The following is a 27,955-nucleotide window of genomic DNA, read 5'->3' on the forward strand; positions in this document are numbered from 1 at the left end:
GAAAATTCTCATGTAAGATAGAAAGATTTTCTTTATTAATGACCCCAACCGTATTTCTTTAGATACAGGAGTTCTGAACACAAATACTTAGGAGAAAACAAGTTAAGATTGCATTATCCTGAAACTCATTACCAGTAACATATTGCAAAGCGAAACAGCCTCAAAAAGGAAGGGGGGGGGGGAATGGGAGTGTGGGAGGGAAGATAAAGAAAAGGATTAAGTTGATCAAGTGGAAATTCTTTTCCTTTTTTAATTCTTGGGAACTATGAAGTCCTTGCAAGCACAGCTCGTTTCTGCAGATTATTTTCCAAACGTGTACAAAATGGAACCCAAACGGACAATCCCTTAAGAACCTGAAGAGATGCAACATTAAAAGCTACGATTATCCAGTAGCAAGTGTTCCAGCCTTCAGTTGCCAGCCGAAGCTTCCTCTTCTTGTTCCCAAGAGTTAGCGGGACGAAAATGTCTTCCCCCTTTCAAAAGCAGAGAGTTAAGTGTGAAGGCCAGTTTCTGGTTCACCGTTTTTCTTTCACCCCTCACTCCTCGACTGGGGGTGGGACCCCGAGAGATACCAAGCAAGAGTCGCAAAGATCCCCTTAGGCAGATATAGGCAGAGCTGAGCACAGACTAAGACCAATGTTTGTTAGTTTTTCTTCCAATTGACTACTTTGGGGTACAAGGAATTATCTGTGCTAAGCCAATGAGGACATTAAATTACAAAGTTAACCTGGAGAATCCACTTTCTGGATGACCTAGAGCTACGTGCATTTCAGACTAGGCTCAGCTCTTCCCACCAGGAGCTCAGGCTCCTCTGTATACAGCTTGTATCCTTCTGGGCTAGCAGCTCCTTAAAGCTTTCACAGTGGTGCAGGGTGCAAAGCAGCAGCTCTCCAGACTTCCAGAGTAGAAGACATTTCAACACTGTCACCAGGTGATAGGTGACTGACTACCCTCTAGGTTACACAGGCTCTGAGTGCTGGTGTTCTGTTCCACCCAGTATTTCCCCAGAAGAGCCAGTTCTGGGAATAGTTTCCTAATATCTTTGGGCTGCCTTCCAAACACAGAAGGTATTTTGGTAAAGCAGCCTGAAGCTAGAACTGAGACCTAAGGGAGAAAGAGGCTACATTTTCCCTGTCTTTTAATGTCTCACTCTCTCAGAATGAAACCGTATTTTACTTCCCTCCCCCCCACCCCCAAAATGAAAAGCTCTCAAATGTTCCATTCTGTAGGATGCAACTCTGAGGGCTGGCTTCTGATCCAGAGACACATCTCACCACAGGCCCGCTACCCTACTTCACCCCATTCAGCCAGAGACATCTGCTCTGCTGTGTGCAGGGGTCCTGACTTCTTCCTCCCATCCTTACTAAGTAATGGGATCTGGCTCCCAAGGGAGAAGGGATCTGGCTCCCAAGGGAGATACAGTTGTAATGGGGTGGAGAAGCCCTGAGGGGGGACACTGGGCAACGCTGCTGGAGGACACTTCTCCGCAAGGTCAAGCAGGTCGGTCCTACACAGGGCCCTGAAAGCCCCTAAAATTGGCTGCCTCCCACTCAAGGTCACCCAAGTGATGCCTGGTGAGAAAGCCCTTCTGTGGGAGGTGAGCAGGGAAGCAGTAAGCTCCAGGGCGCAGGCCAAGGTTCTGGAGGGGCAGCAGTGTGCGCCAGGGCGCATGCCTCCCCTGACTCTACCCAGTTAGAGTGCACTCAGGCTCTGCCATGAAGCTGCCACTGTTGCCAGGGCACCTAGCCACACCATACCTTAGCCTTTGGGCAGCTGGCACAGAGCTACCACAGAGGCCTTTAGTACCAATTTCCTAATGGGTAGCTTTGGCCTGAAGAGTCCGGGGTGACTTAAAACTTTCCATGAACATCTGGTGTCTCCTATCAGGACACCTCTCTCATCCTGTCAGATGGCAGCAGAAACTAGCTTGGTAGAAGAGGCTGTGCCAGGGGCAGTACCTTGACATCCTAAGTACTTAACTGTACACCAACCAAGAGCTGGCCCAAGAGTACTGGGTGCTGAGTACACTGGTGATGACAGATGTCGGGAAGTGTAAGACTTAAGTTGCTTTAAGATTTTAAGTCACACAGAAGACAGGGCACAAAAGACAGCAAGAGCCTCCTGTTAAGAACAGGACTGCCTAAACTTTGCCAGAAGGAAGACCAAGGCCACCATCTTAAATCCCTTCGCTCCAGAGCACACTAACTTCTCCAGAGTGAAGAGCCACACTTGGTTCAGAGTCTACTCATCACTTCCATCCCTAACAAAGACAACTTCCTTGCCATGCAAAATTTCTGCTAGAAGCAGACCAGGAAAAAAACCCTCAGAAGTGGTTCCAGACCTATTTACATTTTTAACTAAATATCCTTAAGCAAATGACTCCATTTCTCCAGTAAGACCTTGAGAAGAACAAGACTCAAGAACACAGCTTATTTGTAAGCATTTCCCATCGTTCTTCTCCCAGCTGTCGTCCTCCCAGTCACAAACATGTGGAAACAAGGAAACCCCGCCTGGCTGCTCAGAAATGAACACCCACGCATACCACTTTCGCCCATCAGGTGACTAAGGTCTACCCAGCCCCTTCTGTGTAGCTACTGCCTGGACAACCGTCCTCCCCTTCCTGGCGCACTCGGGAGAGGAAGTGGGCTGCAGCGGGACTGCCTTACTCACGTGATTGTTTTCATTTCTTTTTTCTCAGCATCTGGACGTGCACGGTTCAGCACCTTAAGGAAGTCCGATGTTTTTGCCCGCATACGTGTGTGAATATAGGCCTAGGGGTACACAGGACAGGTACTGAAGCGGAGTCACGTTTTAGAAAGGCAGCTTGGCTTGCTGTCGTATTAGCACAGTTATCAGGAAGGGTCAGGGACACACATCCTGAACCAACACAGGGATTGGCCTCTCCAGGGAGGCAAAACAGGGAACCCCTCTGGAGACATAATCATCTCTCTACATGGGGACTGTTGAAGGAGAATGGACAGAGGTATAAAAACCACAATATCTTGAAGCCTCTAGAACTGTCTACTCAGAATTCGTAATAGCAGTCTGGACTACAGGAACAAGATTTTATACTGCGGACCCTGGTGGAGAATGTGCCCACAGGAGTCAGATGCCACAGCTCCCCTCACCTTGGAGCACTTGATGTGGTAGTGCAGGTAGTCCCGGAACGTGTGGATCAGGTTGATGGTGTTGTCTCGAGCACTGGCATTGGTGTGGCGAGGGAACAACACTGAGTGGGGGGGACAGAGAAAGTGTCAGTTGGGCCGACAGCAGCCTACGGGCAAAGTTAATTTCTCTCAGCCTAAAGACAATCAACTTCCTTTACTCTACCTGCTTCGTCAGGGTTCGCTCCCTGCTGAGGAAGAATGAATACCACACTAAGGCAGATACCAGTGAGCGCAAATGAAGTGTTAAGAAAAATGGAGCTGATGGTAGAAACCAGGGCTCGGGAAAGGGCCTGGTCTCAGACCTTCAACCCAGGCCTGGATTTGGGGATGTACACTCTGAAATCTATTCTCTGGCTCCCGCCTGCGGCTCAGGAGTCCCTTGTGAAAGTAGTACTACTGGCTACCTGGACTCTGCAGTAATCACTTAAGAGAAATCTGACTTAGGGAACAGTCTGCCTGTCCTGGGTCCTTGGTGCTGAAGCAGAGTAAGTCTTCAGAGAAATGAGATTCCAGAAAAAGTCCTATAGCTTGTGGTGAAAACCAAACACTTTGGCTTCTCGGCTCCCCAAGTAATCATGTGAAAAATGTATGTATAGTTTAGGTTTAATAAAATATGGCAAATCAACTAGCTCAGTAACTAATGAACAGGGATTACTTTATACTGAGGTCAACTAAAGTCACAAAAGGAGTCATGTTAGTGGCATTAGGTGCAGTGTGTGAAAAAGTCATCATTCTACACTGTCAGTTCTGAAAAGTCAGCTTACTAAGCTAAAGCAAATACAAGAAGGGAAGGCTGGAATTTCTTCAGTGGGAAATGGGGTAAGTGAATGATGGCCAGAGCCTGGCCTTAACAAAGGAAAAAGGGGGGGGGGGGAGGAGTTCAAGAAATGCCAAATGACAAGAGAATCACCACCCAGTTGCTCAGCATTGCTTATGTGACCCTAACCCCCAATATGTGCTTTAGAGGTTACCCCACTCCCCTTAGGATTTAAGAGTGAACAGGGAAATGATTACCCTACAGAAATAGCACACAGCATGGAACCAGTTAGTGCCCTCTAACCACCACTGTTGACAGAGCATCTTGGCATACCGCTTTGCCCCTGAACATTTAAAAAACGGTGGAGATTTGGGCATTCTGTAGTACTAACGCATCAAAGACACACCCCTTTGGGGGAGCAGCCCCACCCTGCTCACCGAAGGTGATGTAGCCAATGTTGTCGCCCACGGCAGCGTCGGTGTCCTTCAGCTCCAGAGGCGGCTCCCTGTGGCTGAAGAGCACCTGTGGCGCTGTGTGGCTAGCTCTGCGTCCTTCTTTGAACTCCTGCCAGGATGAAGCAAAAAAACCCAAACTGAACAGAGCCTGGTGCCAGATGAGTGGCAACTGTCTGTTGAGGCTTGCCCTACGGGGAGTGACCCCTTTAATCCTCTAGAGCAGCAGATGGCGAAGGATAGACTATACTTAACAGGATGCATCACAAATGCTGGTTGCCATCAGTGCACTTCAATTTCAGAAAGGAGTGCCCACTGAGCACTAAACAAGTCCAATGTTCAAAATGTGATGAAAGGCACCATGAGTGAACTTCCTTTCGCTTGTTTTAGAACACAGGTGATAAAATACACCAGCGATTAAACAGACAACCCTGCAAAAGCACTAGGAGAACCAGATTACATTTAGGGTAAGGAACTGCTTATTAGTTCCTTTTAATTTGACATGAGGCTGTATTTTTCAGAAAGTCTTTAAAATTCTGGATGAATGGAAACCAAGCTTTAGCTTGGTTAAGACTTCAAGATGAAGTCTTAATTCTGTTCATTTCTTCATCTCAGTTGTAATCCCTGTGGTATTTGTTTTTATAGATTTATTTATTTAGTAGACCAGAGGTGTGAGATGATTCACCACAGATAGTGGGGAGCAGACAACAGGTGGACCTACTGAACTGTAGTGGTGAGGGGACCAGTGGGTGACACAGGAGAGATCTGCGGTGCCATGTGGGTCAGCTCCCTGGCCGGGGATCACACTCATGCCCACAGTGGCTGGGCTGGCTAGCGGTAGCTTGATAGTGCTAAGATTTACCCCTGTGCCACCAGGGAAGCCCCAATTCCTATTTTTGCATATAAAGCCCCTTGTTGGTTATTTTTTCATACCCAACCCCCTCTTCTTCCAGTTTCATGAACACCATGCTGGGCTCCCAGCCTTTGTACAAGTCTTGGTTCACTGAGGTATCTTATTCTTTACTGCTTAGAATCCATCAATGAGAGCTTTAGACTACATTTAAGACCTCTGGCAGCAGAAGACAACAGTTAAAGAAGTAGTCTTAGTGTTCATTAAGAGAAAGGGAACTTATGACATAAGAACTTAAAGCCTGAATTTTTTTAAGATTTATTTATTTATACAGAACTGGGGTACAGGCCAGAGGTATAGGGGTGGTAGAGGGGGGCTCATAGGATTTACCAGAGACAGAGTGGAAGCAGAACAGTCGGACTGATGAATTACACTGCTGAGGGGAGCAGCGGGTGGGTCAGGAGAGGTCTGACGCGCCCATGTGGGCATGTGGGTCACCTCGGGGGCAGGGATCGAACTTATAATGAAGTGGCTTTAGCTTCTTAGTGCTGTGCTTTAACCCACTGTGCTACCAGGGAGGGCCCAAAGCCTGAATTTTAATTCTGGTTCTTGAATGGCGCTGTACTAAAAACCATCACTCTGCCGTAAGAGCTCATTACCCTTAGGAAAGTGTACTCATCTCCATCAAAATACAGATTAATTGACTATAGATGTCAACACCAGGCCATTCCGAGTCTCCCAATCTCAAGCTTTTAAAAAAAATCTATATATTCCTGGGAAAACAGCAAGTGATACAAGGCATCCTCTCAACCCAGAGCTGCAAGAACAGACCCAGAGTTTCCAGTAATGCAGGTAAAACTGGATGAGCCGAGCCCACTAAGGGAGGGAAGAGGATGGCACCCAGGGCTCTCCAAGGCCTGAATTCTACAAGTGCTGAAGGCTCACTGGCAGCTGCTGAGCTGCAGGCTGTGCTACGGCTCACACATGACCTCTTCTGTCACACCATCTCCAAAGGCCCAGGCTAGCTGCTGCCATTTGTTCGGGAATTCTCACATCTTTTCTATAAACTTCTGTTCCTTACCAGGCTGAGTTCCTGAACTCAAGGATCCTGCTTTATTCACCTCTGTCCTTGAAAAAGGCTGTTTAGCAAATGGCTTGCTGAATGACAGCACTTCCACCAGCCGACTTCACACTGAGAGAGGGCAGGGACTGTGTTTCCATTTGCAGTTTGAAGAATAAACACTGATCTACAAGCCTTCTACAAATTCAGGGCAAAGGAAGATTAACAGTTCTCATGCCTGTCTCGGATCTTGCCTGCTTTACCACTCCGCCTCTGAGGCTAGCAATGCCTGGCTCCTAATGGTTGGTGGAAAACACATTGACATAGTTGGGTTAGATTAGCTCCCTAACACATTTTGTTCCTTGAAGGAAGAATATTTGGAGAGGCATGGAAGGAGCCAAGATCATTCCAAATGGAAATTCTTAAAGCAAAGCTTCTGAGAATGCCCTTCTCCAGAAACACTTTTTATTCTGCTAAGGGATACAAGTTTTCTAATTTCTATCAGATTTCATGCTTTAGCCCCAGGGATCAAAGAGAGCAGGTAATAACTGATTTTCTTGAGTTTAGTAAACAAGATTCCATGCACTGGTACATGTGGCATTCCCAACCAGATGGCTGTGAACCTTCAGGGACTTAGCATTTAATTAATTCTGTATAAGGAAAATAATATATTTAAGACCTTGTCAACAACAGACTACTGGTTTTTAGTAGATCTGTCTGTTCTGTTCCCCACTCTGCCTCTGTCTGGCCTACACCCCAACTCTTATATGCACAAATAAATAAAGTACACACACACACCCCCCCGAACAGGCAGATCTACTGAAATACTCTGCTGAGGGGAGCAGTGGGCAACAGAAGACTCCTGCGCTGTGTGGGCCAGCAGTGATCAAACTCATTAAACTACTGGTCAGCAGTAGCTTGACAGCACTGTGTCTTTAACCCCTGCACCACCAGGGAGGGCCTGTAAATACTATTTTTAAGCATTCAGACAGGCAGAAATCCAAATGTGTAGCAACATACTTTGGGGGAGATGGACTCTTTTATGCAATACTTAGGAGAGAAACTGGTACAACTTTTATGGAGGACAGCAAAATCTACAAAGAAAGTTATGGGCTTTGTTTCAGAGTTCCCAGTTCAGGAAAACACCCTAGAGACCTAACTACACACATTTATTGGCAGAGGGTCCTCAGAGTTACACCTTCACAATTGCCTAAGCGACATTCTGCGTCTGGTCCTTGAACATATAGAACCAGTGGCTTCTGCTTAACTTTTCTTAGTTACTGCACTGAATGTAAGTTCTTACATATGAAAATAATGCTAATTTCCAAAATTATAACTGTTGTTCCTCTTGCTTTTCCTATTTTAGTGTTAAAAGTGACATCTACTAGCCCTTCGCTAGTGCTCAGCTCACCTGCGTCACCATAATGCAGCCAAAAGCGGGAGGCATGCTCCAACCAGGTGTGCACGCTGTCCTGGGAAAACCTAAGGCCCACAGCAAGCAGCTCAGAGACCATGAGGCACTTCCCAAGTCCCAAGTTTCTGTGTTAAGACTCCACTACTCTCCTTTCTCCTACAAATTTAAAATAACTAGGCCTAGGGAAATGCAAAGACGATTTATTTTTTGGGGGGAAAACACTGGAAAGTAAGTTCAGGTTTCTATGGTCATTTCCAATAATCCAGGCTTTGAATTTGGAGGTGGAGGCAGGGCAGATGGCTTCCTGAACACAGCCTTTTACATCCCTAGACACCATATGGGCCTTCACAGTGCCAGGCCAGTCTCTATCTGTATATATGTAGGTGCAAAAAATGCAGAGAGATTTTTGATTTCCCTTTTAGATAAGTGCCTTACCATGTGTACTCTGAGAGCTTAAATTCTCTTAGGAACAAATCTCCAGTAATCTCTCCCAAGATATGATCTACTTAAAGTATTAAAATATCACTTGGAATAAAATGGAACAAGACTGGTAAAAAGCCAGCTAAGTCTAAATATATATTTCGTAGCATTTAAAATTAGTTCATCAGTCTGGATTCAACCCAATTTCTGAACTACTGCATTTAATTCCCATGTCAATTTTAGGGGAAAGAAACAAACAGATGAAATGCCGTTCAGAGATTTTTATTAAGGACCCAAGTGTGTGTGTCCACACACACATACTCTCTCCATAAAATTTTACACTAAAGTGCTCGAAGTGTGTATATTCTAACTTCTGTATAGGAGAACACTGAAGTTAGTTTGATGAATTAGTTCAACACAAAAGCCACTACAGATGGATTCAAATAAGGGTATAATTTTTGAAAATTCCCCCAGTCTGGTTGAAAGGCGACCCAGAAAATAACTACATTAAACACAGCTTTCTTGCAACTCTTATTTGGCAAAAAAAGATTCTGTTCTAGAATTCCTTAATCTTACCACTCTGTCAAGTAGTAAAATGGATGTACAAAGTTTTTCCTTTTTTTAAATTTAACTGTACTACAGATAGAATGCTGAGTGATCTCAGAAGAAACCAGCCTGGATACAGCTTGACCAAAGGGTTCTCATGTTCCAGAGCTAGCAAGTGCTTAGCAGACAGTGTGGCAAAACCACGATGCATGTATAATATCAGATTTGAGTCCAACTGTACCAAAAATTCAATCATAAAACGTACAATTAAACCCATCTCTTCTTAGAAAAACTTTTTCTGAGGGAGGTATTTTAGTGAATGAAATTTAGGTCCAGTGAAGATTTAGGCCCATTTTTCTCCACCATCAGTAACTCTATTACTTGAAGTTTCTACAGATTCTATTCTGAAAAAACTTTTGGATTAAATCAAGTCAAGAGAAGATCCTGCTAGAAAACTCAAGGAAACATGAGAGGGCGGGAAGTGTGATCAAGCTTTAAGTCAAAGACACCCTGGGAGGAAAGATGCTTACAGCTTCTACTGTTACTCATTTAATCCTAATTTATCCTCTAGTCCAGGCCCGCAAATTTAGAGATTTTGGTGGGGGCTATTTAATTAAATCTTCAATAAGTTCCAGCATCAACAGAGCTGCTAGATCTCTTTCCCATGTTTACTGAGTGTTCTGGTGGCAAGGTATAAATTAATCAGCATCCCTTAGTTTCCCTCCCAGCTGTATGCTCCATACCTGCATGAACACCTTCCCAATGACCACGTCATCATCATCCTTAAAGACTGTGCTGAAGACTACCGTGACTCTGTCCTTTTTAGACTCAACATACCTAAGGGAAACAAAACTCATGAGATTAAGTACAGGACCGGACAGGATTGTCAAGAATGTGGTCTACAAGAGAGATAGGAGGGTAAAGTCTTAAAGACTTAATCTATAAAACAAGGTATGCCAGGTGGGATTGTTTATGGTCAACAAAATCAATGTAATAAACACATGCCCCAAGTGGGCAGGTGCTGAAAATGACAGAAAATAAATGTTAACTTGTCTATACGGTATGATGTGATTTAGTACTTTAAAGTACTTTTCTTTATATACTATGAGCTTTACAGCATGTAAATGATTTAAGAGTCGTGGTAACACAGAACCTATTGGTTACCCCCTGCTTCCTGTTTACCCAGGCTCTATTATTGAAGGGGACTTAGAATAGTGATGCCTAAAAGGAAAGCACTGGATTCTTTTTTCATCTTTTGCCAACTTTCAGTATCTGAAGACTAGAAGTCTCCTACCCCCATCATCTACATCCTGGCTTAATGAAGTTCATGAGAAAAAACACTTCAGTGGGATTTCACACAGAAGTTTACATTTTCACCTCGCTGTGGCTTTCAATGTTTGTGATAGCCACACTTTGACTCCAGGACCAAAGTTTTTACTTACATGGTCTCATCATCCCTATAATGGATAACTGCTCTATTTTCTCCTTCCTTGCCTTCTTCTTGGAATTGGAAGTACTTTTCAAAGACAGAGGCAAAACAATTTCGTTTCAACATGCCAGCCTGATGTACAATGGAATCCTTGGACGCAGGCAGATTTTCAAGGTCATACAGCAAAGAGACATTGTATCCTGGAGGGGAAAAACAAAAACACCCAGCATTATTTTAAGGAAAAGTTTACTTATTTCGCCACACTAACAGAGGTAATAAACGAACAAACCAACCAACCAAACTTTCATGCTCTAGTGACATTTTGTCTCAGTAACTATATATATATATTTTAAATTAGTTGCTTGTTGCTTGCTTTATAGCTTTCTCTCTTTTTTAAAGGTTTTTATTTATTTATGCATACAGAAATGGGATACAAGCCAGAGGTGCAGGGGCGATGAGAGGATTCACCAGAGACTGAGTGGGGGAGCAGAACATGCAGAATGAGGAAGTGCACTGCTGAGGGGAGCAGAAGGCAGGTCAGGAGAGATCTGCTACACCCTGTGTGTCACCTCCGGGGCAAGGGATCGAATTCGCACTGAGGCAGCTGCAGCTAGCTTGCAGTCTTGTGTCCTTACCCACTGCACACCAGGGAGGGCCCTCAGTGACTATACTTTTTTTTTTTTTAAGTCTGCTAATTTTTTTTAATTTTTTTTTATTAAAAAGTTTATTTTTACATCATTTTGCACATTTTTTTTCATCTCAATTGTAATCCCCACGGGTTTCCCATCACCAAATCACCCCTGTGCCACCACCATAGTCCCGTGCATTTCCCTCCCTTCCCCCCCCCCCCTGTTTTTGATCCCATTCCCCACTCCACCCCCACAGAATGTCTCTGTCTATGGTTGTTCATTATTTTTGTTATTTTCTCGCCTGGTCCATTATACTCCTGCTATGAGTGAAACCATCCGGTATTTTTCTTTCTCTTTCTGGCTTATCTCACTCAGCATGATCTTTTCCAGCTCCATCCAAGTTGCTGCAAAAGACATGTGTTTCTCTTTTTTGGTTGCTGAGTAATATTCCATTGTATATATGTACCACATCTTTCCAATCCAGTCATCTACTTTTGGGCATTTGGGCTGCTTCCATGTTTTTCCAATTGTAAATAAAGCAGCAATAAACATGGGGGTACAAGTATCTTTTTCAAAGTGACTATACTTTTAACCCAGGTAGAATACTTTCCATTTCTATCTACTTCATAGAGCAAATAAGGAGAAATAAAATTCTCTAAAATACAAATAAAAAAATTTGAATCAATATCAAAAGATGACTGATTACCAATAAAGAATAGGAGGAAATGATGATCTAAGGACTTTGTTAAAAATCTACTGTTCCAGAGACAGTTGTGAAGGGCTGTATATACTACCAAGCTATAATATAAACTATGTATTTGCTCTGATGATTTAATGCCAGCATGATTGGCTGCCTTTTGCTATTTAAGGAAAAAAAAAAAAAGATTCTCCCCAATAAGCCTACACAAGTTGTCTGTGGGAGGAGGCAGGATATATACCAAACCCTAAAATAAAATAACTAACCAACCACACACACACACAATCCCCACAGTAGCTTTTACTTGTATATACTTGCAAGATTGTCAAATTTAAAAATATTTCACTTTATTTGATTCCCATTGGGAATTCTTTGAAAGAGGCAGGCCAAATAAAGTCATTCTCATTTTAGAAGAAAAAAGTTCAAAGTGAAGTGCCTTGCCAAATGCAGCATGACAAGAGAGCAACTCTTTGAACTGGGCCTGAACCCTGGTCTTGACACAGTGTCACCTTAGACAAGCTGCCTAATCTCCATAGTTTCCACTTCTGCTAAAAATGGGGTACTGAGAGAGGGGAGACTACAGTAAGAATTAAAAGAATATACAGTAATTAAAGTGCCTGGAACATAGCAGTTCAGCAATAAGTGAGGGAGAACAGAGACGGAAGTCCCAGTCTGACTACTATACTATGCTGTAGCCTCAGCGTGTCTATTGGGGATCCAGCAAACAAGGCTGCAACACTTGACTACATAATTAACAAGAAAGTGCTGAAAAGTCTATAGGTGATTTTGCAAGAACGTCTGTATACCATTGAAGACTATTTCATATTCTAGTTATCTGATGGGAATGATTTTCTAGAAATGTACAGGTTTCACATTTCCCAGTATCTTAAACCTTTACACTTTGTTACTATATAATTTTTCCCCAAGAGCATTCTAGAAGTTGATGTTTTTTGTCCATCTGTCCTCACTGAGCACAGACTGTCTAAATCTCTCTTCTAGATAGTGGCTAGCACATTCCTGGCACTCCAATATGAAATACTATCAATCATCAATCCATTTTTGGGTACCTGAAAACCAGACATGTAGACTACAAGAAGTTTATATAAAAAATATTTACTGCTAAGGTTTGCTAATTTAAGAAGCCAAATACAACAAACTAAATAAAACTACTGCTAAAGTTAGACCTTAAGTAATACTTATGATGAGACTACACTGAGGATGAGAAAAAGCAAGAATCCAGAATGGATGGTGAGTTTTCCAAAGTTGTCTGGATAAACCCATGAAAAGGAGGAGGAAGGCCTTACTTGTACATCTTTTTTATACTTTAGATTAGTATGAACAGAGACTATATTGTGACAAATTCTTTAGCAGGAAGTGGAGAAGGCCCAGACATGGAAACAGAAGCTCTCCATGTGATACTCTACTTGTTCTCATAGATTTTAGGTTCTGAGCTATGATAAGCCAGCCTAAAAGTTCCTGGGTGATTTTTGGTTCTAGCTGTTTTTCTCATCTTGCTCTTTTTCTTCCTGAAACTGCCTCATTCCTCTTAAAGTATACACCATCACTTATCTTTTGGTTTTTATTTCTGTGGTAAGATCTGTGCCACCAATCTGAGGTTCAACAAATTTCAGTATTCTTTATGGATCACAGTCAAAATGCCCCATGGCGCAAATATCCCTAGACACAAGTTATATTCCAAAGGCACCTCTGAGATGTTGTTTCTTGAAGCAGCACATTGTAGATGGGGAGGCAGTGTCATGTAGAAACGTAGTCAAATAATGGGGGTGGGGTGGGGAGACAGGCTAGCTAAAGTAACTGCTGTTAAGAAAACGAGACAGAGGGGCCTCCCTGGGGGCGAGGTGTTAAAGACACAATGTTGTTGAGCTACTACCAGTCACTACAGCATGAGTTCAATCTCTGGCCAGCCAGGGAGGGGACCCATATGGCACAGCAGACCTCTCCTGTCTTGCTCACTGCTCCCCTTAGCAATGTATTTCAATGGATCTGCCTGTTCTGCTCCAACACTGTCGTTGGTGAATCCTCACATCCCTCATCCCTCCGCACCTCTGGCCTATACCCCAGTTCTTGTATGCATAAATAAATAAAAAAGAAAAAAAAAAGACCAAAAAAAAAAGACAGATGTACCTTCTTTAGAACAATTGGCTAATCAAAGTACCAGAGTAATAATACCAGAGGAACAAAGAATATGCTCAAATGGTCTTACTGCTTACTCCTCACTATAAGGCCTGGCTAAATGCCTCAGAATTTAAAACTACCACTAAGCATAAGGATAAAAACATTGTTTTGGTTTTTTTTTTCTACTTTAACCTTTATTTAAAGTTACTTAACAAAGCTGTTCTAGTCAAGGATGGTCATGATGTTTTTTAATTTCTCTGGTCTTGAAGGAGGCAGAGTTCACTTATTAATATTTGTTTAGTCTTCTCGAAAAGCATTTTAATAATCACAAACAAAGAGATTAAGGAGAGATTAATCTCTGAGAGATTCAAGAGCAGTTAACTTGGTCTCATTAAGTAAACGTTAAAATGACACAATTCTCAGCCCTCTAGGGTGGCAAGCAAGTTAAAGCACAGCACTAAGAAGCTTAAGCCACTTCTGCATGAGTTCGAGAGTGGGGAGCAGAACAGGCAGACGACGAAGTACACTGCTGAGGGGAGCAGTGGGCGGGTCAGGAGAGGTCTGCCGTGCCATGTGGGATCACTTCCAGAGCGGGAATCAAACTCATGCTGAAGAGGCTTTAGCTTCTTAGTGCTGTGCTTTAACCTGCTGCACCACCAGGGAGGGCCCAAAAGTTATTTTTATGGAGAGAGTTGAAGTGAGGATTTGGTTTGTGCAGAAATATTTATAAAGTGAATAGCTAAATAAAATCCTTTGGCTAAAAAAGCATAGTTCAAACAGAACTGGTCTCTTTCCACATTACTGCAGACACTCACATTACTACATACCTGACTCTGGGTTCACCAAGAAGCTTCCGTACACTCTCTTTAATAACTAGAAAATACAAAAAGAAACATGTCAGACCAAAGGCCAAGATAATTTCATTATTTTTAAAGTACTGTACTTGCCAAGCTCCCCGAGCTAGCATTTTTCCCAACTCTCACTGTGTGGCTGGGGTACTAGGTTGAGGGGGAAGCAGATTTTGAGCTACTGAGCAAGTTGCCCACAGAACTGAGGTTAAACAAAAGACCAGCATTACTGCCAATCAAGGCTCATCCTCTAGGACTTGGTCACATCCTTCATATATGTTCTCTGTTCACTTCCATACCATACAGGCACATTATCATCTTTACTTTCTGGAGAGGATACGAAACTCAAGATTAGAACCAAATTATCTTGGTTATCAACAAAGTTACAGGCCTGACAACCAACCTAGGTGAATGAAGAGATAAATCTAGGATTGGTGGATACTGTTCCAGTTGGCCTGCTCATCTTTTATGCTTTAAAATTATTTAGCTCATCACCACCATTTAAAAGGCAAAAGACATGAGGAAATTGAATACTTCCTGGTCACTCTCTAGCTTTCTGAAGCAAAATGATAAACAACAGCCCAATTACTCCTAGGCAGACATGGTTTAAGACAAAACTTCATTTTTATTTTGCAAGAAATATTTCTGAGTTAAATGTTATATGGGAAACATAAGCAGCAGAAAGGCAGCTATTTGAAAATGGAAATAAAGTAAATATTAAAACCACTAGCAATCGAATAACTCCCTCATTGTTCAGTAGTCAAATGTTTAAGAGGCAAATGTTTAAGAGGCTTCCAAACTCTCATTAAAAACTACTAATTACGGAGTAAAAGTATCATCACTATTCTGTAAGAGGGTAAAACTGATGTCAATATACTAAGCCATAGTAGTGTAACAGGCTGCTAGTTACCCTCTAACACCACCTTACCATAAACACAATAATGACCCTCTTGTATTTTCTGGGATAACAAAACAAAGACTAATCGATGACCAGTTACCAGATCAAAACTGAACAAAGCTACAAACCTACCTTAACTGTAAGTTAAGGTAAGTTATACATGTATCTTCTGAAGAATCCCACTAGCCAGTGAAAACCACTATGGCCACAGGCAGCACCAGAGGGAAGCCCTGCGAGCAGGAACGCCATCTTGAGCTTTCCCAGTGCCCATACACTTGCACAGGGACATGGAGTATGTAACTGAGTGTCGCTGTATTCCTTCTAATTTTGTTTTCACTGTACTCTCTAGATATTAAACTTTTTAAAAATCAGGAGAAAATCATATGTTTCTTGATCCATTTGAAAAAATTATCATATAGTGAGGTTCATTTCTCCTTCCTCTCCCATTTTTACATATTCTACATATTTAACCATTTTCTTATAGCTGAAAAAAATCCTCAATCTGCAAAACTTGTACGAGTGGCCCTTCAAGCATGAGTTGGTGATCACACCTGTTTATGTAAAGGCAAAGTAATGCCACATGAAGTTCCTATTTGGTGACCATACAGTCACTGCAAGTTATCTTTTATAGACAAGGAACCAAAGGGAGTGTTTCCAGGTCAGAGTCTTTTAGTAGCAAAGAAAGACTTGACCTTCAGGTGTTACACCACTTCTTCGAAAGAGTTATGGGGGCAAAAGTCACATCTATACCACATGAGTATTAAAAAAAATTTATATATATATATAAAATAGTTTATTTTTACATCATTTTGTGCATTTTTCCATCTCAGTTGCAATCCCCTTGGGTTTCCCATCACCAAATCACCCATGTGCCATCACTATAGTCCAGTGCATTTCCCTCCCCCCACTGTTTCTGATCCCATCCCCCACTCCACCCCCATAAAATGTCTTTGGTATATAGCTGTTCATTATTATTATTATTTTCTTGCCTGGTCCATTATACTCCTGCTATGAGTGAAACCATCGGTGTTTTTCCTTTTCTTTCTGGCTTATATCACTAAGCATGATCTTTTCCAGCTCCATCCACCACATGAGAATTTTAACCAGCTTGATACCTCTCAGCTATAATTCTGTACTGTGCATGCTACTGATAAATAGAGGAAGGGGTAGTCAGAAGTGGAAGAAACAAGATATCTAATAAATTCTGAAATAACTAAGTTAATATGTTGAGATCAAAGAGAGTCTTTCAGCCAAATTTGTATCACATTCATTTCCTTCATTCACCCATGGCAAAACCAGTCAATGCATATTCATCCATGGCAAAACCAGTCAACGCATCCCTGATCATTTCACTTGCACTTTTAACCATGATTCACTTTTCAATGTGCACCCCCTCTTCCATCCTGACACCAGGAATGGAGGTAACCCATCATTCGACACCATCAGAACCTCCCACCCTAATAGCAGAGGCTTTCTGGCTTGAAAAATGGTCTGTGACAAAGTATCAAGCTTCCTGTGGTTAAAACCTGGCAAGTCATTGTTTAACCAACCTAGGGAGCCATTTACTGTGCACTCTGCTCTAACACTATAAATGTTATTCACTCCACCCACTCGAGTGGGTGGGGTTGGTTCTTTGACCTGTGCAGTAGCTATAAGAATAGCAATGTGTTCTGGAATGCCATTATAAGGAAAGCACATTCTGGAAAGAGATTTAAGAAAGCTTAACACTTTCCCTTCAATGATTACTATTTGCTGTATCTAGATATTCTGTCTGATTAACAGCAATTTTAATTTTTCTACTAAAAATTGAGATTTTGATATATTCTTTTACAAACAGCTTTTTAATTAGTTTTTTTATAAGCTATTTTTATATAAATAGCTTCAAAAGCTGTGACTCTTAAATCAGAAAGAAAATAGAATGGCTGGATCTTCATTCACCCAATTAAGGAGAACCTAGTTTGCTAAAACTAAAAGATATTTGAAAACTGATTCAGGAACTGAGTCATACTTCCTGCTTTGAGACCCAACCACAACGTGCGCACACTGGTGTAATTGCATTTTCTTTCTTCCATAAATGGTTCTCCTCAGAGCAAATATAGTTCAACAGGAACCAAACCTGCTACTTTAGCTATTGAAAGAAGTCAGTGAATTAGGCATGGCCATCAAGAGTGTCTTATTTCTCCTGAGGTAGTCGTAAGGAAGAAGTCCTAAGTTCTTGAGAGAGTCCAACTCTAAAGAACATCAAATTAAGACACTCTAAAGGGAAGATTTGTGCATACATTTCATGAATGAGAAATTAAGATTAAAAACTTCAAATTGGCCACCCAATTTACATATCCATTTGACAACGTTATAGAAATATAGCATAACCCATCTCATTCCTGCTATACCTACTGCTGTATTTATTGGTTAGAGAATGTATCCCTTAGGGTACTTTTTGAGAACTAAGGTGGTTTTTGTTTTAATTGACCAGGAAATACCTTTCTTTCTTCAGAGTAAAAAGCAAGTACACAAAGAGCCAAAAGTTTTCTGAGAAACTCCCTTCTGCATGACATGATGGGAAACAAGAGTCAAGAGCTCCTGCCTAGGTGAGTAAGCTGTCCAGAGAGGTAAGTGCTGGGGTATACACGTGTGTATGCATGGTGCAGCACCCTGGATCTCTATCAATCTGACAATAAAAGGGGAGCAGGAAACAAAAGTCCCAAAGAAAATGATGTGCATCTTACCTCATCAGCACCATGTGCCTGAAGTTCTTTGTAGAATTTCAAAGAAATACTGACCATCACTTTTGTTTTGTCTCCATTAGGATTTGAAATATGATAGAGGACCCCATCGAAATCTATGAGGAAAGCAAGCAAAATGGCTTAACCTAGGAATGGAAAATAATGTCTCAAAGTGCAGGCCACAAGAAAGCCTCTATTAGAGGATGGCACACAAGTGAAATGACTTTTATTTTATATCCGTATGGGAAGTCGGCAGAAACACTGGGACAAAGCCGAAGAGTAACTATCCGCTAAAATTATGTCATTCTTACCTTAATCACAGCTTGGTGCTGAAAGATTTTTTTTTTAAACTTTCCCTGTGAGGCAGCTTAAACATGTATAAAAGTAAGCAAACAGAATAATCAGCCTGTTCCCAAGATGTGGCTTTAACAATTAACACATTGTCAGTCTTTCATTTTGACATATCCTCTCCCATTGGCTAATTCTAAAGCCAACCCCAGACATCCCATTAGTTCAACCATAAACATTTCAGAATGTATCTCCTGAAGACTTAATAGAAGAACTAACTATAGTACCATTGTCATGACCCCCAAATTTAAACAGTATTAGTCATCCAGTCAAGAGCTCAAATGCTCTGTCCCAAAAAAGATACTCCTAAAATATTATTGTCTTGTTTGAGTTAAGCTCTAAACGAGGCCCACACAATTAATTTAGCCTCTCTCTTATGTTCCTGCTAACCCACAGACCTCCCCATCTTTGGCTGCTATCTTCTTGCCATTCAGAAAACCAACCCTCTTAGTTCTTGAACCTAGTTGCCCGGTGCCGTCACCTGGAAGCTGAAACTGCTTGTTAGAAGGTGGAAGTGAGGAAGATGCCAGCCTACAAGTCAGAGTACTTCAGAGTTGCAAAAATGCTTCCAAGCTCATCTAGGTGAGCACCCTCATTTTTTTTTTTAAAGATTTATTTGTGCATACAGAACTGGGGTACAGGACAGAGGTGCAGGGGCGGTGAGAGGATTCACCAGAGACAGAATGGGGAGCAGAATAGGCAGATCAATGGAGTACACTGCTGAGGGGAGCAGCAGGCAGGCCAGGACAGAAGAAGTCTGCCGTGCCATGTGGATCACCTTTGGGGCGGGGATTGAACTCATGCGAAAGTAGCTTTGGCTTCTTAGTGCTGTGCTTTAACCTGCTGTGCCACCAGAGAGGGCCTGAGCACCCTCATTTTAAACAGGGGTACAGGCCAGGGGTGCGGTGGGAGTGAGAGGATTCAGAGACAGAGTGGGGAACAGAACAATCAGACTGACCAAATTATACTGCTGAGAGCAGCAGCAGGTGAAACAGGAGAGGTCTGCTGCGCCATATGGGTCAGCTCCCTGCCTGGGGTTTAAACTCATGCTGTAGTGCCTGCAGATTACTTTATAGAGCTGAGACTTAACCCCTTGTGCCACCAAGGAAGCCCCCAATACCTGATTCTTTATAGGAAACACAAGTCAGTAACATCTCTGACTTGTTGCCACATTTCTAGCACTTTCACATCTCCCCAATACTCTAGTGCTAGGCAAACTATGATGCAGTCTACTTTAAGATAATACACAATACACAAATTGGTAGGTTGTTCTTGGAATAGTTAAGTATTCCCTGGCCAGTTACTTTAATAAATTTAGTTTTTACATTTCTAAAAAAAAAAAAAAAAAAAAAAAAAAGAGATAATGATAATACTGTTTCTAAATTTAAGAAGCTTCAGTATGTATTACAAAATTAAACTCAATGTCTTAATCCATCGAGCAAGTAACTTTACATAATTCACCAAATCAATCACCTAAAATAAAGACCTCAGAAAAATTTGACCATAAAAAGAGTCCCCAAAATGTAAAGAAAGGCCTATTTTAGAAGCAATTCTGTTTTCAATTTTTTCATACTGTGCTTCTCTTAACAGGGTTGAGGTTAAGATACTTACCTGCAAATGTTACTTCTACTGCTTCTGGCTTGTTTCTGCAAAAAAATATAGAATAAAGGTTAAAAAAGCTATATTGTTGCTTATATTCAAGAGGATCTGCAAAGATTCTTGAGCCTTGTTTAAGACCAGACCAATCTGTTTATGCTTACTAGGAATCTGAGTACACAATTCATTTTCTCATGCACTTAAGGTAAAGCAAAAAGGGAAGCAGATAGACACAGATGTCTTTCGGCTGCTGCCGCCTCTCCACTATGGTTGGTGTTCACCCCAAAGTCTGGATTCTCTAAGACCATGATATAAATGTCTAAAAATATGAACCACAAAATGCCGTCTTTTGGTCAATTCCTCCCTCACAGGAGAACAGTGATGGAGGTATTGACATTTAGTAGGACAAATACTACATAAAATGTACAGTGTCTCGACATTATTTAAAATGAAAGGATGATTTCAGGCTATAAACCAAACAGAAAGCTGTTTCAGAGTCTGCAAGTGTTTCTACACATCCTCCCCTCTCCCTTTATGTCACCAAGTCCTCACTATTGCCCCTCCCCCCCCCAAGTGTTTGGCTACTTCTAATCTTGTTTTTGTTTGGAAATTTTTGTGCTTTCACAGAAAGTGTTACACAGAATAGTGTCACCATTGAGAACTGTCAAGACTCCTGTTTTGTAACTTTATTTTTTTTAAAACCAGGACCACTATTTTAGGATCACTTTTTTTCTCACCTACTCATCTATAAAATGGGAGAACACAAGTGATTCTACTTATTTCATAGAACTATTAAAAAAGAAAACAAGAGAACAGACATGAAAGAATGTGTCCTTGAAGAAAAAGACAACCTAATACTTTCGGTGGGGTTGCAGCTTAGTCTGGTACATGGGTTTCTCTTGGTGAGAGAGAATACTGTTGAGTTATTTCCTAAAAAGCATGACATGCATCCTAGTTATGAACATTAATGGTCAATTAACCTTCCAACTCCCCAGAACCCAATGTCAGAGATAAATGAAGACTATGCCATTTCATCAGCATAACACATAACTCAAATGATTCCACTTAGTTTTATGGACCAGCAAACGAGATGTGCATTTCTTCATTCTACCCTAACTAGCTCTGTCCCAACTGAGTACATGTCTTTCATACTATGTCTGCTTCCTCACCTGTAAAGGAACCAAGACTAAGTTGCCTTCCAGGGTTGCTGAGAAATAACGGAAAATATAATGTGGTTTATGACTGTTGAAAAGCTGCTGCAGAGGCTAAACAAGACCTTTCAAGGAACCTGGCTTCTATAAAGCATCTGTTAGTCTTTTGAAAATCAGCCTAAACAAATCACAGATGAAGTTGTACCCTGCTTTTTCAAAGTCACCCAGAGTGACTGAGGAAAAGTTCTTGGGGGTGGGGGTGGTGTGGGGGAAGGGAATAGAATGAGTTTTTTAGGAATGGGACCAGCACATGGATTTATGGAACACCGAGGGTTTCAATGTGTTGAAAAGAACTAGATGAAACTTTAAACCATTTCTGATATTTTATTTGAAACTGTAGCCAGGAGACAAAGACAAGGCGTAGCTGACAACCATGCCTCACCTCTAGAAAACAAGAGCCAAGAAAAAAGAACCAACTCTAATCTAAGATCCATTTGAATGATTTACTAAGTGGCACAGTGGGAGGAAGCACTGTAGCATATTTTTCTGGGGAAGGATGGTTGTGCCAAGGAGACAGAGTGGAGTTTATAAAAGTCCACATTGCATCACTTACTAGGTGGTGGTTTGTTTTTTTTTTTTTTTTTTTTTTTAACTCAGCCAACAAAGGACTGAGTTTCTCACCCGCCTTATCAACACACTGAGAAAAAATTAAGTGTAAATAAATAACTTTAGGGCCCTAAGCTGTAAATATTATGACTCTGCAATTTTGAATTTCCTGAGGTCATTCCCTGAGCATAGATCCCCACATGGAGAAGGCCCTAAGAGCTATACTAAGTGGTTTGCTGCTTGACTTGGAGTATTTGCCAAATCTCTGCCATTAATATTTAAGTTTACTATTTATGGCTGCGCCAAAGGCTGCTGAAAGAGCATTAGGCCAAAGCAGACTTCTCAAGAAGTCATCTGGGAGATCTAGAACTCTGTGCCACAAGGAGATGGCAGAGTGTGAAATACCATCCAGGATTGTGGCTCAATTCTAAGTTACTTGCTTCTGTTGTTTAAAATCATGAAGCTAGAAAGAAAGAAGATTGGTTTGGTAGAAAGTGTACCACTTAACAAAGGGTCATTTTTTAAAAATTTTATATCTGCTAAAGTTTCAGATGCTGGGGGTGAGTTTAAAAGCAGTAAAAGCAAGTCCTGGCCCTCCCTGATGGCGCGACGGGTTAAAGCACTGCACTATGAAGCTATCGCAGTATAAGTTTGATCCCTGGCCAAGGAGGTGACCCACATGGGTCTCCTGACCCATCCGTTGCTCCCCTCAGCAGTGTATTTCAGTACATCTGCTTGTTCTGTTCCCCACTCTATCTTCAGTGAATCATCTCACCCCCCCAGCTCTGGCCTGTACCCCAGGTTGTGTATGTGTAAGTAAATAAATTTAAAAAAAAAAAAGCAAGTCCTTCAGAGTTGACTGTTCAATTTCTCTCATTTACTGGCTATGTAACCACAGACAATGCTACTCAAATTATTGCTGAGCCTCAGGTTCCCTTTCTAGAAAATGGAGACTAAGAATACTTACCTCACAAAGCTGTTGTGAAGACTGACTGAGATAGTATGTATAGCAGTTTCCCAACCAGTGTCTTGTGACTAAGTTACAGAAATATTGTTCCTCCAGCCCTCAGGGCTGCCTGGTGGCATGATCTCTATCTTAGGCCATTTACCCAAATGCGCCATATAGATATTATCATGTATGTGTGTGGCATAGAGGTCAGGAATCACCAGTGATGAGTGTCTGCACAATGCTTTATAGACAGTAGTTAATGTCCACTACAAATTCCTCCACAACTCCCTAGTTTTTGAAACTGTAAATGAAGACTGTTATTTACCACACAAATACATTTTTAAATCATATTAACCTTTATAGCAAGAGCCTGGTTCATAGCAATAAAAGTAAGTTAGTTTTTCTTCTAGGTATAATCAAGAAACCAGACTCTGAAGCCATGGTTGGAGAAATTTGGAATTACAGTAACTTCTAGAACCAGGAACTAGTCAGCAGCACAAGGAGGAACAAGACCCCCATCAGTGCCAGGATACTGCAATGTTTAGACTCCAGAACAAGGCAGCCGGTAAGTCCTCTCGATCACTGACGACCCTGCGAGAGACACTAAAACATTCAAATTTCATTTAGATGTGTTCAAGAGCTATTCTTAACATTCCTTAGAAATATTTATTTCCTACTTTCTAGAATGCCACTAATCAGTCAGCGAAGAACTCTGGAAAATGTATTATTTAATCTTTTTTTCTCAGTAAGGATTTTGGAGTTTTTACTCTAGCATGTATCCAATCCTCAATCTTGGAATTTAGGTCTCGGTTCTAATTAGCTCTTTCATGAACTTAATTACTGAGCTCTGTTCATTATTTCGGATCACTCTTTGCTTGAGTTTGCTACAAGGATTCCATCATGCTTTTAGAGCAAAGCCTACAAAAGTGGCCCTCTATTACTATCTCAAAATACAGAGAAGAGGATCTACAAGCTGATCTGCACAAGTGGTAGGAAAGCAAAAAACTTCTAAAGGTTTTATCCATTCCTTCAAGAAGACAGTTTACTGAGCTGACTATATATAAAGTGAGGATGCCGGGAGACAAACGTGACAAATTATAGAGCCTGCCTTAAGGAGCCATCAGTTTGGTGGAGTGTACCTCTGGGGCTCCAAACCTAAAGTGGTCACAGGTAGCCAAAGGACAGAGGCGCAGTGTGTAATAATGACCTGCAAAAGACCAATCAGATCATCTTAGCAAGTCAGCCTTTACATTCTAATTCTTCTACATACTTAAGCAATGTCCTAATTCCAAATCACTGAAACCAATCTGTCTCTCTGAGGACACTTGCAGCATATTTGGAAAGAGAATAAGGTATCAACAAGATTTAATTTATTCTTTTCTCAAACTTCTCCTCCCACAGTCCTCGCCCACCATGCTGGCACTGCTTACTTACTGAGCTTCACACCCCCTCACAGAAATCACATTCCCCACAATATGCACAGCTGTGGCAAGGAGCCAGCATGCACTTAAAATCAACAGCAATTCACATCTGACAGCATTTCCTTAATTTTGAACTCTTAAGACGCTAACTAAATTGACAGGTCTAGCTTCTGAGGCTGCAAAGACCCTTGGTATATATATGGTAACAGAAGAATTAATTCACCAAATTAAGGCTGCTTTAATAGGGGGTGAACTCTAAATGAAAGGCAATGTTGACACCTGCACAGAAGGTCACTGGGAGTATAGCTCCTTTCTTTTTTATCTGTGAGTACAGCATTTTAACCAGTCACCTTCTCTTAGTTTGTAGGCTGCTGGGGAAGACAATTTACCAATAATTATCATTTTGTGAGACTACATTAATTATGACAATCACCCACTTTCCCAGGAGTGTGATAGTAAAAAAATAAAGAACAATTTGTAATGAATCTTAGGTTTTGTCAAAACTGCTTCCAAATTAAAAGATTATATGATTTTAGATGATAGAAATGCTTTATCCAAAGGCAGTTTAGACTTCTGGTTGGAAGTCACAGGCAAGAAGGTCCAGTAGGATAATCTGAGGCATCATTAAAAAGATCAAACTCAAAAGGAAGATTATGGCAACTGTACTCTGAAGTATATGCCACAGAACTATTTTTAAGACTAACTCATGCTATAATTTTTAGAATAAAATGTGTAAATGGAATGGTTCAATAGAACTTTCTGTAATAATGGAAATGTTCTGCATCTGCGCTGTCTAAACACAGCCACCACTAGCCACACGTGGTGACTATGCACCGGCTAGTGCAAAAGAGGAAGGTAATTTTAATTTCATTTCACATTGTTATTTAATATTAACAAGCCACACATAGCCACTGGCTATCATATCAGACACTGAAGGCAGAATTGAAAGATTCACTCTGGAAAAGGCTGCTCTGAACTATAATTTCCCCAATTGGTTTGCTCTTGAGAAGTGTAAAGCAGGGTGGAGCTGACCTCTCCCAGGAGACTCGGGCACCAGTAAAGCCTTTCAAATCTCCAGGGCTTCTCCTGCCAGCTACTCGCTTTCTTTAATGTCTTTCATCGATTTTTCACCCCAAACACATCTCTCTCAGAAAGGCGCCCCTTCGCTCTCTCAAAAATGCCTCTCTTTTCTGTTACTGCCCAGTGCTGACCACTGGTAGAATCCAATAAAAGTTTATGATTATCACACTAGTCATCCTTTGCCAGCTTCTGGCATAGGCATACGCCTTGATAAACACTTAACTACTTCACTGCTGCCTCACTTTACTAGTGGTGCCTGGAAACACACTTGGCAAAGAAGCAGGCTTCTGCTGGGTGTTCAGGGAAAAACCCTACCTCCAGTGCCGAAGCCACGGTGACTTCTCAAAGATTTTCAAAGTGCTATTCAGCAGAGTATGTTCTGAGTCCTCTAACTGAAAGACACATCTCAACAGGAAGATGGACGAGGATAAAAGACAAAATCACCACCCTGACCCAATCTTTAACAATGCTAGAACATATACTTTGTAAGAAATGCCATGGAAGTGCTAGCTTGGGGTCTTCTAGATTCCAGAGTCTACTTCAATTCCTCTGAAATGGTTGGCTGCCCTTTTATAGTTTTTTTTTTTTAAAGGAAAAGAGCTGAAGTTCTGAATAGTTATGTTTTGGAATCACAAGTTGTTAATACACAAATAGATGTGACTATACTTGTACACAAGGCATGCTTCTACTTGAAAAAAAAAAAAAATACACAGGCATTTATCTCACAGATCAGCTTAACCACCCAGGTCTCATTCTTTGCTAGTCTGGACTTGAGAATGCACTTTAAGATCAGCTGTGAAAATGAAGAAGTTAATTTAACTTCCTCCTGTGAGCCACACTGCCCAAAAAAGTACAGAACAATCACCCAAAATAAGACTCTGAGATGATCTGCTTGAATATTTACAGTGCAAAGGGAGTGGTAAGGGAGGCTGACGGCAAGAGACAAGCTTAAAATATAATAAGCAGCCCCTGCTGCAGCCCCTGGCAGGAGGAAGCCGCACTCACTGTATGTGTTACTTAAAAAGAGTTGTGCCTTATGTTAGAGATAAAATCTGTAGCCTTAGATAGGAGTCAGAAGGTGCTCAACTTAAGCAGTGGGTTAGAAGTATTTTTTAAAATGCCTCCAAGTCACAAGTTCATTATGACCACCTAGTTTCCCCTCCACCAATCCTTCACCATCTGTGGATTTCCAAGCACTTTCCTATTACTACTTCCCAGTTCACTAGAAACAGTTTGCACTTTTTTCCTCAAGCGTGAAGCCAAGATGTGAAGCCCCATCCTCCCAGAGGGGGAAATGAGGCAAGGGGAATGGCCACAGGCCACCAATATTCAGAAGCTGAAACCCAATTCCCTGGCTCATGTTTTAAATATATGAAAAAAGCAAAGTAGCTTTGGGGAGGAGGTAGTCGGTCTTCTCATTCTGTGTTTGACAGAGAAGGAAGGCTGCCTTGAAACGGTTCTATCCCAACCTGTAATAGGCCAGTGGTAACACTAATAATAATAATAATAATAAGGTTATCTAAGAACTGAATAGGCTCTGGAGACTTTTCAGTGTTTACCAGGGCCAGGACTGCCAACAAGAAATCACTGATGAGGGGTCCAGAAGAAGCATTTAAAAGATAACCAGATAAAGACTAGTGGGTGGGGACAGAGGCATCAGAATCTCAGAAGAGAGATAAGGAAGGAGTTTGGGTGGGGAAGACTATTAGTTTTGCTTGAGAAATGTGAAATAAAATGGCCAGTGTGTCTCACAGTGGAGTTTGGGGAAGGGAAACTGGGGAGGTCGCGTTTTTCCGGTGCCAAGATTGGGTATGCTTTCAGTGTTCCCTCCAGCTCCTTTAGACGAGGAGATGGGGGTGGGGAGTGCCAAGGCTGGTGGTGATCTAGGCCTGCATCTTCTGCCCTCCTCCACTCCTAGGAATGCCTGGAAACTCCTTCCAACCCGAAGGCTCTCTTCGGGTTCAGAACAAAAACGGGGATCCTAGAGGAAAGTGGTCCCCTGCCCGCTCCAGAGAGCAAAGGGATCATCAGCGAGAGTTCCGGCCCAAGCTGCCCTCACGTCCCACAGGTCTCCTGCCCTTCGGCAGGCGCACTCCTGTCCACTCACTGCTTCCGCATCCCTCCTCCGAGCCTCTCCCCACGCATCTCTGCCCCTCACCCCACCGCGCCCAATCGCCTCCCACGTCTACTCCGCCGGGGCAGTCTCCACACCCGGCCAGGTTCCCCACCTCTCTCCTTCACATCTGGGGGGCCGGACCAGCCTGGGCAATGGCAAGGGTCAACTCTGTCTCCCCTGCTACCCCCGCGCCCCGGGCGCGCGCTCACCCCGCAGCCGCGTTCTCGAACTTGAGCGCGAGCGTCTCCTCGATGATGCGGTTGTTCACCTCCAGCAGGATCATGGCGGCGGCTGCCCCGGGCAGGGGAAGGAGAAACAAGGGCGGGTGAGGGTGGGTAAGGGAGGGAAGGACGGAGGGAGCGGCCCTGCTGCCCCCTGAGGAGGGGGGCTGGGTGGGGTAGGAGGTTAGGGGAGAAGGGGAGAGGGATCGGGGTGGGGGGAAAGGGGAGACGCGCTCGCTACTCCGCGCACGCACTGGCTGTGGAGACACCCACCCACCCGACCGACCTGGCCCCCGAAGCCTGCACCCGCCTGCCGAGCCGCCGCCGCCGCTGCCGCCTCACCGACAAGCCCGGTCCCCGCCCAGCCCCCGGCTCAGGCCGGCCACTTCCGCTCTCACACCCACTTCCGCTCGCCGCCCGGACGCGCGGCCCCGTGGCGCC

The 27,955-nt window shown here is 42.5% G+C and overlaps 1 protein-coding gene across 1 annotated transcript; it reads right to left on the reverse strand.

Moving 5' to 3' along the window:
- Positions 1–13: 13 nt before the first annotated feature.
- Positions 14–27,955, reverse strand: ARPC2 (actin related protein 2/3 complex, subunit 2, 34kDa). The gene is made up of 11 exons (XM_004674304.1): positions 27,801–27,955; positions 27,503–27,584; positions 19,986–20,020; positions 18,030–18,142; positions 14,385–14,430; positions 10,109–10,295; positions 9,410–9,503; positions 4,362–4,488; positions 3,129–3,229; positions 2,671–2,771; positions 14–473 (listed from the first exon to the last, which is right to left on the reverse strand). The coding sequence occupies exons 2-11, from the start codon at positions 27,574–27,576 to the stop codon at positions 449–451; spliced, it is 903 nt and encodes a 300-aa protein (XP_004674361.1). The 5' UTR covers positions 27,577–27,584; positions 27,801–27,955; the 3' UTR covers positions 14–448.

Source organism: Condylura cristata, unplaced genomic scaffold, assembly GCF_000260355.1.
Source record: "Condylura cristata isolate star-nosed mole 26May11 unplaced genomic scaffold, ConCri1.0 scaffold00002, whole genome shotgun sequence".
Lineage (NCBI taxonomy): Eukaryota > Metazoa > Chordata > Mammalia > Eulipotyphla > Talpidae > Condylura > Condylura cristata.

Coding starts and splice junctions, on each gene's coding strand:
- ARPC2 (XM_004674304.1), bottom strand. CDS start 27,576: ATGATCCTGCTGGAGGTGAACAACCGCATCATCGAGGAGACGCTCGCG. Junction 14,431..18,029: donor AGGCACATGGTGCTGATGAG/GTAAGATGCACA, acceptor TGTATTTTCTAG/TTATTAAAGAGAGTGTACGG. Junction 10,296..14,384: donor CTTGGTGAACCCAGAGTCAG/GTATGTAGTAAT, acceptor TTTCCCCTCCAG/GATACAATGTCTCTTTGCTG.